General features: G+C 42.9%; 1 protein-coding gene across 2 annotated transcripts in view; it reads left to right on the forward strand.

Annotated features, from left to right (window-relative positions):
* Positions 1-3,574: 3,574 nt before the first annotated feature.
* Positions 3,575-11,261, forward strand: part of utp18 (UTP18 small subunit processome component) — a 15,826-nt gene continuing 8,139 nt past the window's right edge. The window contains exons 1-9 of one of the 2 annotated variants that reach the window (XM_026241189.1): positions 3,575-3,952; positions 5,423-5,544; positions 5,642-5,737; positions 5,815-5,879; positions 5,959-6,050; positions 6,134-6,259; positions 7,123-7,297; positions 9,436-9,536; positions 9,969-10,059. In XM_026241189.1, coding sequence (XP_026096974.1) covers positions 3,740-3,952; positions 5,423-5,544; positions 5,642-5,737; positions 5,815-5,879; positions 5,959-6,050; positions 6,134-6,259; positions 7,123-7,297; positions 9,436-9,536; positions 9,969-10,059 — 1,081 coding nt within the window. In that variant the 5' untranslated portion in view covers positions 3,575-3,739. The remainder of the gene's footprint in view (positions 3,953-5,422; positions 5,545-5,641; positions 5,738-5,814; positions 5,880-5,958; positions 6,051-6,133; positions 6,260-7,122; positions 7,298-9,435; positions 9,537-9,968; positions 10,060-11,261) is intronic. The other variant, XM_026241190.1, reaches the window with a different exon arrangement.

Consider the following 11,261-nt stretch of genomic DNA (forward strand, 5'->3'; position numbering starts at 1 on the left):
ATAACAACGTTCAGTAAAACGTCTGAATAATTGAAATCCGGAAAAACATCTTGTGGTGCGTTCTGCCGAATGTTCATCAGTTCTTCCCTGGTGAAACTGATGGCAGGAATATAACTAAAGACAGGACAAACTAACAAAAACACAAAAACATATGCGGAGCTCGTCACGGAGGCAGCCATCCTGTATCGGCGCCAGCGAGATAAATTTATCTTACCAAATATGTAAATGTACAAATTACTTATTTCTTGAAAATGTTTGTATTATTATTATTATTATTTATATTTAAAAGTCAGAAAATGTAAAGTATTGCATATTTGAGTGGTTTGTGTTTGAAAGAAGAAATCCCTGTGGACCTGACCTGACGCTGATCCGCATAATCAACAGAAGAATAAAGCGATCTTCGCGTTGTATCTTGATGAATTTCCACACAGAGATACACAAAAATGTAGGGAGGATGTTTCTTCGTGTCTTTGATATACCACTATCCTCTGTTAAATTTGAAAATTGTTAATTATATACATCTAGCCAAGTTTCGTATGTAAGTTTCCTTTACGGTCAATGCGAGCGTGGAAAGACCGGAAGTAAGTATGCACACACTCGCGTCGCTGAAGCTCACCGGCGCCATCTTGTGCACCTAGCCCATACCCACCCACTGCCACTTATACCAATGATGGAAATAAGCACAGTTAGAATAGACAAATAGGATGAAGTATGGTAAAACATAAACAGTTAAATGTACCCAGCATGTATGTAAATGTTACCTGAGAAAGAGAGAGAGCCAGAGCAACAGTTTACAATCTTCTTTCAGTCCTTTCTTGACCATGTGACTAAAAACCATTCAAACTGACCGATCAGCAGACTACAGCTTCACCCTCCTTACAAGAAGTGTGTCAGTTAGCAGACCCCGATGCTGGCCTACAGGCCTTGATGTATAATATATAACTGTTCATCCTGCAGTAAAACCTGACAAGACATGTCCTCCATCCCTGCTGATGTTAAAGAGTCCAGCATCAGGAGAACTCTGAACAATCTTGGACTGCGTGGAGAAAGCCAGCAGTTAGCTGAAGATCATGTGGACGGGCCAGAGGACTACTGGAGAGATTTGGGTTCCTCCAGGTCTCTGTACAGGACTGTGCCCTCCAAATCGCCCCAAACCGGTGCATTTTGTTTGTGCTCGATTGTGCTGATTTGTGCCACAGAAAGAACCATCATAAATTATTCCATTCTCTAGTTTAGACATCACAAAATCTTTGGAGGAGAGGTTATGACCTCCGTGAAGTTGACCCCCCACTCAATGCAAAACGTCACCAAAATAGTCTCAATCATTTGTGCTGTAAATTTTTTTGTTTGTGCCACTCTAGTTTTTTAGATATTAAAACAATATTTATAGGTCATTCTGAGGTCACCCCCCCCCCCACCCCAAATAGACTCGTTTGTTTGTGCTTCGTTTGTGCCGGTAATATTTTCGTTTGCGCTGCTTCGGTTTTTAAAATATTAGACATTGAATGATAGCTGATGACATCACTCGGCCCCCAACATACTCCAAACTCCCCCAAATACAGGTTAAATCGTTTGTGCTTCGTTTGTGCCGTTAAAAGTTTTGTTTGCCGTACACACAGCTTCAATGGAGGGACTGAGAGCTCTCGGATTAAATCTAAAATATCTAAAACTGTGTTCTGAAGATGAACGGAGGTCTCACAGGTTTGAAACAACATGAGGGTGAGTTAATGACATAATTATGATTATTGGGTGAACTAACCCTTTAACATTTGTTTCTCTGGATAATGTTTTATGTAGCACCATTACTTCAAATGAGTTATACTTGAAGCCTGCCCTCTGAGAAATCCTGAAAACGTTGTTATAAATTGAAGCAACACCTCCCCCTTTGCCTTTTAGACGCGGCTCATGTTTATAACAATAATCTTGGGGGGTGGACTCATTTAAAATAATGTAATCATCAGGTTTTAGCCAGGTTTCTGTCAAACAGAGCACATCTATATTATGATCAGTTATCATATTATTTACAAAAAGTGTTTTCGTAGAAATTGATCTGATATTCAATAAGCCAAGCTTTATCATTTGTTTATCCATATTGCATCTGTTTTTTATTTGTTGAACCTCAATTAAATTTTTACTCTTAAACTGGTTTGGACATTTTTTTGTATTTTCTAGTTCGGGGAACAGACACAGTCTCTTTAGTGTGATATCTAGGTGAAAGAGTCTCTATGTGCTGAGAATTAACTGACTTCTGTGACGGGAGGCAGCTAGCAGACGGTCGGTTTAGCCAGTCTGTCTGCTTCCTGACCTGGGCCCCAGTTAGTCAAGTATAAACACTAAGACTATTTGCCATATTTCTAGACAGAAGAGTGGCACCACCCCAGGAGGGATGAAGACCATCTCTTTTAAACAGGTCAGGTCTGCCCCAAAAGCTCGTCCAATTGTCTATGAAACCTTTGTTATTCTGTTTTAAATTTGTCTATTTATTTGTACATTATTCTTTTTTATTTACTGTTTTATTGATTTATTAAACTATTATTAAAAACACAAATTAAATTATTATCTTTAAATATGTCTATTAATTTATCCATTTAAAAAGTAATTTATGTCTTTATGTTTGAATTATTAAATCATTAATGTATTCTTTATTTTATTGTTAGGTGTCACTGTCGGTCCTCCATAGCCTCTAGTGTTCGTAATATAAACTGTTAGGATTATTCCATGTAAACACTACATTTAGCAGCTTAGTCACAGTGAAAATCACACTTTAACGATGCATAGTGCATAAAACCATGTTAAATCTAAATGTTTATGGCCACATGAAGCTGTTAGAAAGCATATGAGGATTTCCTAGAAGCAAGGATAAAATAACATTATGTGTAATTTATCCACCCTAACAAAGCTGAGATGTGGTACTTTATTCACTAAAATAAGTTTAATCTTACCATATCCAAAAACTCACTCACTCTGTTATTTAATAGATTAAATGCACTAGAATTTTATTGAATAGTACACAGAGACACATTTTTAATTCAAATATTCATATTAATCGAGGATTTATTGACCTTTAATGCACCTTATTTCGAAATGTACAGAAATACATGCTTTCACATGTCCTTTAGTTAGGATTATTTCATTTATTCATGTCTCATTTCAGTTTTAGTTTGCTCTAGTTTTGTATGTATTCCAGATAATAAGAAAAGGTTTGTGTAGTGTGGATTTAAATTAATGTACAGAGTAAATCCTTTTCACTGAACATGTTAAAGTAAGTTTGATAAAGTTGTGTGAAGCGTGGAGCTGGGGACGCTGAAGGCGAGCGACCCTAGTTTAGCTTTAGTTCTGGAGCTTTTATTTAGGCTTCAAAATTCTCCAAAATTATATTTCTTTGTGAATATTATCTTGATGGACAAAACGTGTCAGTTTAATGAACTATGGCTGAACACAGAGCTTTTTTGCGATAACCTAAAAGCCTTTGTAAAAGTGTGACGCTAACCGCCGATCCGCCTACGGCGTGACGTCACAGCTCCTTCAAACTCCGCGTCGGTAGGGGGCGGAAGTGCAGCAAGAGCTGGTTCAGCAGCCGCCGTCACAGGAGAAGAAGCAGTTCCGCTCACATGTCACGTTGAGAGTTTACAGTGAACTCATGTTGTAGCTTAGCGCCGAATCTGTAGCACTAACAGGGAAAGTAGTGTTATTTATTTTACCTGTGGTTATAATCATAGACTGTATAAAACAGGTCATCATGGATTCGTCTGGATCTTCCGCTAGAAAACAGAGAAAGACTGTGAAAAGGCCGCCGAGCGAGGATGCGAGCGCCGCGGAGCAGCGTCTGAAGCAGAAGAAGCACGCGGCGCTGTGCGCGACGCTCGGCGGGGAGGACGCGTCCGTCAGACTGCTGGAGCAACTGGTGTTCGGCGCGGAGGAGCAGCTGAGCGAGCGTCTGGAGCAGATACCGGTGCGGACACTCACTCACACACACACACACACACACACACACACACACACACACACACACACACGTGAACCTGAGCTGATCTCTCCTCATGTGAAAACACTCTACACGAGACGAGCTGCTCACTCTTCACAGGGGGGTTCGACTCTTACCTCGATTAACTCCGAATGTGCTGTTTATTACCAGTTAGTAAGGTGTTAAGTTTAGGTATTAGGGATGTGAAATATTCTCCTGCAGAAGAAGGCATTAATATGTGCCTTGTGAGGAACTTACTATTAAACAGCCAATCTGTGCTAGTAAAACACGCACTAATAATGACTAGTTAAAGGTGCTGTAAGTTATTTTTTGACTCTTTCTAAAGCATAACAATACTATATGTGTGCAGATATTTAGGAAACCTTTCAGGTTAGCACACTTGTTCATCTGGAAACAGTGCTACAGTCAGTTACTCTCTCTGAGGTGTGTGTCCGGGCCGGATGTCTGTCTTTGTTTGGTTCACCCGTCTGTTTCATCACCCTGAGATAACTGAGTATTTCATGTCATTCACGGTCAAGTGATCTCGTTCCTGATGGTGTCTTCAGTCTGTAACCTGAGGAGAGACCTGAACAAACCCTCTCCAGTATTCTGCCTTCATTCAATCTCTCAGCAGTCACCTTCAGCAGTACTTTTACACCTTCTGATCAATCACAGAACACTCACCTTCACTTTAAAGGGACAGTTCACCCAGAAACCCAAATTATGTCATTAATAACTCACCCTGATGTCGTTCCAAACCCGTAAGACCTCCATTTATCTTCAGAACACAGTTTAAGATATTTTAGATTTAGTCCGAGAGCTCTCAGTCCCTCCATTGAAGCTGTGTGTACGGTCTACTGTCCATGTCCAGAAAGAGAAGAAAAACTTCATCAAAGTAGTCCATGTGACATCAGAGGGTCCGTTAGAATATTCTGAAGCATCGAAAATACATTTTGGTCCAAAAATAGCAAAAACTACGACTTTATTCAGCATTGTCTTCTCTTCCGTGTCTATTGTGAGAGAGAGAGTTCACGACGCTGTGGACGTGTTTTCCGGTGCGCACAATAACACAGATACAGCAGTCGAACTCTTAAACTGTGTTCTGAAGATGAACAGAGCTCATATCTCTCTATCTATCTCATGAACACTGGACAGTAACTGTGGAGCACTAGTCTTACACTCATACACTTATCTAACACACACACACTTACTCTACACTTCAAATCTTTTATAATACACCTCTACATACAACTGTCAATCTGAATATTGTTATTTCTTGTTCTATTTTTTATTATCTGTGTTTTTGTTCGCTGTTGCACTGCCGAGCTGTGTGAAAACACACCTGCACATAACACTCCCTCTGATTCTGATATATGAATGAGATCCAGGCAGAAATGTGTCTGTAGGACTGATGAGATGAGTGTGTGAGAGAAAACTAAAGCTGTGTGTGTGTGTCAGCAGGACAGCCGTGTGTTCCTGGAGGATGAGGACGGCTCTGAGGACAGCGGCTCCGAGGGTCCGGCGCGGCCCATCATCAGGAGCGCTGTGTGGGAGGATGAGGACGATCAGCTGGAGGAAGAGTGAGACACACCCCTGTATCCCCATCACAGATCACATGATCTCGCTGACTTCCTGTACGTTCTGTTTCATTCTACTAATGGATTTCATTGTGTCTAGGGTTGACATGACACACCGGTTTCGCAGAGACTTTAAAAAGAGTGAGGCAGAGAGTAAGATGAGCAAGCAGAGGCTACAGCAGCGCTTAAAGGAGCAGTAAGTGAGCGCTACGTGAAGCAGTGTGTTTGAGAGAGGACAACACTGGGGTGACACTCTTCTGATGTGTGTGACAGGTTTCAGAAGGCCATGGGCGGCACACCCAGCTGGGCAGAGGAGACCACGGACAGACCGAGGAGAGGTGAGCACTTCATGAGTTCAGTGTGAGAGCTGTCCTGACTCCAGCAGACTGATCATCATCAGTGTGTGTCTGTCTCCAGACGCTGAGGACGAGGACGAGGATGAAGAGCTGCTGCGCAGGACTGGGGACTTCATCAGCTCGTCTCACAGTCTGCCCAAGGGAGTCATTAAGGTAGAGGAAGAGCCGCTGTCATCAGTGTTACTGGTCTGATCTGTTCTGGTGTTGAGCTGTGTGTGTGTGTGTGTGTGTGGCAGATAAAGAAGTGCCTGAATGCCAACAGTGAGTGTCCTGGAGCTGATCAGCTGAGCTCCGTGCAGTTTCACCCGTCTGCTCAGATCCTGATGACCGCAGGCCTGGATCACTCCATATCACTCTTTCAGGTGAACTGTGTGTGTGTGTGTGTGTGTGTATATAAGCGAAACACTACTCATTGCAGGAACATACAGACTAATATAACTCAGTCTGACTGATTAATTTGACTCTGATCAATGCGATCAGCTTGTTAGCTCGCTCCAGTGCATTCTCTAATAACTGACTGACAGTTAGCTGCTAATCATTCATCATGGACTCCTGCAGAGCAGCACGCAGTAAAATACAACGTTTTTATTTCTTGAATGATGAATACCGATCGAATGTTGGTCTGTTTGTGCACTTATATGAACACATGTGGATGTAGAGTCAGGTTTACACATGTGTTATCTGTGGTGCTGGTCAGTCTCGTCCTCTCGTACACCTCAGTATTACTGTAACACAGCAGATGAGTGTTACATGAGCCCTGGCTTCATCACACACGTGCTGTACAGTGTTATTACAGTGTGATGAAGTGTGTGTGCACATGTGTGCTTCATCAGCGGATCTTAAAGACCCGTATCAACACTGGCCACTTATGATTTAAACATTTCAATCTAATGACTTTTTTCTGATAAAAGCAGAGATGGTCAGTTGAGCAGCACAATTCTGTCTGAATATAGTTCTGAATTTTAGTTCCCACTTTAAGTGATCCTTAGTTCCCAGGTCATCTACAAGATAGATTAAAATGCTAAGAGAGATGAGACATAAACTCAAGACAGTAAGATTGAAATATTAAAGTGTTTAAAGAATAACTTGGCGACTAATTTAGTTTCTTGTGAATATTTAATGTGTATGAATTGCTGAGGCCCTGTGAGTCAGTGACAGATGGAGGAGATGACACACCGCCAGTGAATGTCAAAACTGATCAGACTTCACTCATTCTCCTCCACAGGTGGACGGCAAGAACAACCCAAAGATCCAGACCATCCATCTGGAGAATTATCCAGTGAACAAGGCTTCGTTCAGTGCTGATGGGGAGCATATAGTGGCCACCGGACTGAGGAACAAGCTCTTCTACATCTATGACATGATGGAAGGAAAAGTGATCCCAGTGTCTAGTGTCAGAGGTCAGACCTGATGTTGTTTCTGCTGAATGAAGTGCTCTACAGTGTGTGACTGCGCGTGATGAAGAACACGTGTGTGTTTGTGTGTGACTGACGTGATGAAGGACACGTGTTTGCATGTGGCTGACATGAAGGACACGTGTTTGTGTGTGACTGACGTGATGAAGGACGCGTGTTTGCGTGTGGCTGACGTGATGAAGGACACGTGTTTGCGTGTGGCTGACGTGATGAAGGACGCGTGTTTGCGTGTGGCTGACGTGATGAAGGACGCGTGTGTGTTTGTGTGTGACTGACGTGATGAAGGACGCGTGTTTGTGTGTGACTGACGTGATGAGGAACGCGTGTTTGTGTGTGTCTGACGTGATGAAGGGCACTTGTTTGCGTGTGACTGACGTGATGAGGGACGCGTGTTTGCGCGTGACTGACGTGATGAAGGAGGGACACGTGTTTGTGTGTGACTGACGTGATGGACGCGTGTTTGTGTGTGACTGACGTGATGAGGGACGCGTGTTTGTGTGTGACTGACGTGATGAAGGAGGGACACGTGTTTGCGTGTGACTGACGTGATGAACGCGTGTTTGCGTGTGACTGAAGTGATGAAGGAGGGACACGTGTTTGTGTGTGACTGACGTGATGGACGCGTGTTTGTGCGTGACTGACGTGATGAAGGAGGGACACGTGTTTGTGTGTGACTGACGTGATGAAGGAGGGACACGTGTTTGTGTGTGACTGACGTGATGAAGGACATGTGTTTGCGTGTGACTGACGTGATGAAGGACATGTGTTTGTGTGTGACTGACGTGATGAAGGAGGGACACGTGTTTGCGTGTGACTGACGTGATGAAGGAGGGACACGTGTTTGTGTGTGACTGACGTGATGAAGGACACGTGTTTGCGTGACTGACGTGATGAAGGACACGTGTTTGCGTGACTGACGTGATGAAGGAGGGACACGTGTTTGCGTGTGACTGACGTGATGAAGGACATGTGTTTGCGTGTGACTGACGTGATGAAGGAGGGACACGTGTTTGCGTGTGACTGACGTGATGAAGGACATGTGTTTGCGTGTGACTGACGTGATGAAGGACACGTGTTTGCGTGACTGACGTGATGAAGGACACGTGTTTGCGTGACTGACGTGATGAGGGACGCGTGTTTGCGCGTGACTGACGTGATGAAGGAGGGACACGTGTTTGTGTGTGACTGACGTGATGAAGGAGGGACACGTGTTTGTGTGGGACTGACGTGATGAAGGACACGTGTTTGCGTGTGACTGACGTGATGAAGGACACGTGTTTGCGCGTGACTGACGTGATGAAGGACACGTGTTTGCGCGTGACTGACGTGATGAAGGACACGTGTTTGCGCGTGACTGACGTGATGAAGGACACGTGTTTGCGCGTGACTGACGTGATGAAGGACACGTGTTTGCGCGTGGCTGACGTGATGAGGGACGCGTGTTTGCGCGTGACTGACGTGATGAAGGAGGGACACGTGTTTGTGTGGGACTGACGTGATGAAGGACATGTGTTTGCGTGTGACTGACGTGATGAAGGACATGTGTTTGCGTGACTGACGTGATGAAGGACACGTGTTTGCGCGTGACTGACGTGATGAAGGACATGTGTTTGCGCGTGACTGACGTGATGAAGGACATGTGTTTGCGCGTGACTGACGTGATGAAGGACATGTGTTTGCGCGTGACTGACGTGATGAAGGACACGTGTTTGCGCGTGGCTGACGTGATGAGGGACGCGTGTTTGCGCGTGACTGACGTGATGAAGGAGGGACACGTGTTTGTGTGGGACTGACGTGATGAAGGACATGTGTTTGCGTGTGACTGACGTGATGAAGGACATGTGTTTGCGTGACTGACGTGATGAAGGACACGTGTTTGCGTGACTGACGTGATGAAGGACGCGTGTTTGCGTGACTGACTTGATGAGGGACACGTGTTTGTGCGTGACTGACGTGATGAGGGACACGTGTTTGCGTGTGACTGACGTGATGAAGGACACGTGTTTGCGTGTGACCGATGTGATGAACGACTCGTGTTTGCGTGACTGACGTGATGAAGGACACGTGTTTGTGCGTGACTGACGTGATGAAGGACTCGTGTTTGTGTGTGAATGCTTCTCTAGGTCTGAATGAGCAGAGGGTGTCAGACTTCCAGGTTTCTCCAGATGGGAAGTATCTTCTCCTCTCTGGTTCTTCAGGATATCTCCATCTGATGACCACAAAGGTGCAGTACATCGATCACATTACATCTGCTCGTGATGTCATCCAGAATGTGTGCAGTGTTCAATGTTAGATCGTACCAAACTCCCAATCAGCCTCAGGATTGTTGAAATGCTGTCATCATGAAGATGTGCTGAAAGTAATCCTGAATGTCTTAATCGAAGTCAAATGAAGAAATGCAAGCTTTATTGCACTGCTGAGGTGCTGCCTTTATACTTACAGTCATCATTTAGAAGTAATAGAAGTTTTTAGTCCAATCAGTTTTTTTGGCCCTCTCAGTTAAACACTTTTATTTTATTTGAGATTGTATTAGATTAGCATCAGCTGCTGTAATGTCTCATTTCAGTACAGTGTCTTGAAGAATACTGATGCATGACGTCATGGGGAGTAGTTGTGCTCTCCGTCTCTTAACGTCCTGCTGAAATGTGTCCTGTAGACCAGGGAAGTGGTCCGGAGCATGAAGATGAACGGCAGTGTGTGCGCTGCAGCCTTCACCCCCGACAGCAGCAAGATCTTCGCCAACTCCCGTAAGTCAGACAGACTTTGTCCAATAAAAGTCTGGAGTGCATCTGTTAAAGGATTCTGTGAGGAAGGCTGTGAGAGTGTCCTGCAGCAGTGTGCTGTGAGCTTCATGAGACTGTGTGTGTAATCCCCAGAGGTCCACCCATAGTGGATCTTACTGATACTGATAGATAGATTGGACCACACTGGATACCGAACAAAAACTAAAATAGTGCTTTATAAAAAATAAAAATAGTAGTAATAATAATAATGGTAATGATAATAGTAATAATAGTAAATATTGTAATGACCACACTCTATTAGGGCCCTATGAAATCTGTTTATTTTTTTTTTCTGTATTCAGTTTTATTTCATTATAGCTCTCCACTCCTTTTTAATGGTTAAAGTTTATTAATCAAAGAGCAAGTCTAATTAATTAAAACCATGAAATGTATACATGTTTGCATAAATTTAATAAAAGTTGTACTAAAATTACGTTTAGGGCCTTATGAAACGTTATGCTCACCATATTTTTTTATTGTTACCAAATTCTGTGTTCTAGCATGTCTAATTATTTGAATGCATTGAACAATTTAATTTAGAATAAATTTATTTCTTAAGCCTTATGATTTTTTCCCCCATGAAAAATTCTGTTGTGTATTAAAATTCACTGGTTATCAAACCAAGGCATGACACATTAATATCATTTATTTTTTAATTACTGAAAATTAAGATAACTTTCTATTTTAAATTAAAAAATGGAAAAACTATTGTGTGGTTTTTCTTTAAAAAAAATTGTAGTAGGCTGTGTACATTATACTAAAAAATCAAACCAGACTCTTATTTTGGCGGGTTGCCTCCAATGCCTTTACAGTTCTGTGTAATATGAGGCTAGATGTACTCAAATCAAACGGTCAGACGCTGATGGATGTTCTGGAGATGTTCCTGTGTTTTCGTCCTCATTTAGAGACGACAGAAGCTGAAATCACCGCGAGCGTCACGCGCTTCAGTATAAATGAAACTGCACGTGTGCTCCATTCATTTACAGAGACACAGAACATGCAGGAATCATGTTTAAAGGTCCATTCTTCGTGATCCCATGTTTTAAACTTTAGTTAGTGTGTAATGTTGTTGTTGTTAGAGTATAAATAATATCTGTAAAATTCTAAAGCTCAAAGTTCAATGCCAAGCGAGATATTTGATTTAACAGAATTCGCCTACATCGAAC

Source organism: Carassius auratus, linkage group LG44F, assembly GCF_003368295.1.
Source record: "Carassius auratus strain Wakin linkage group LG44F, ASM336829v1, whole genome shotgun sequence".
Taxonomy (NCBI): domain Eukaryota; kingdom Metazoa; phylum Chordata; class Actinopteri; order Cypriniformes; family Cyprinidae; genus Carassius; species Carassius auratus.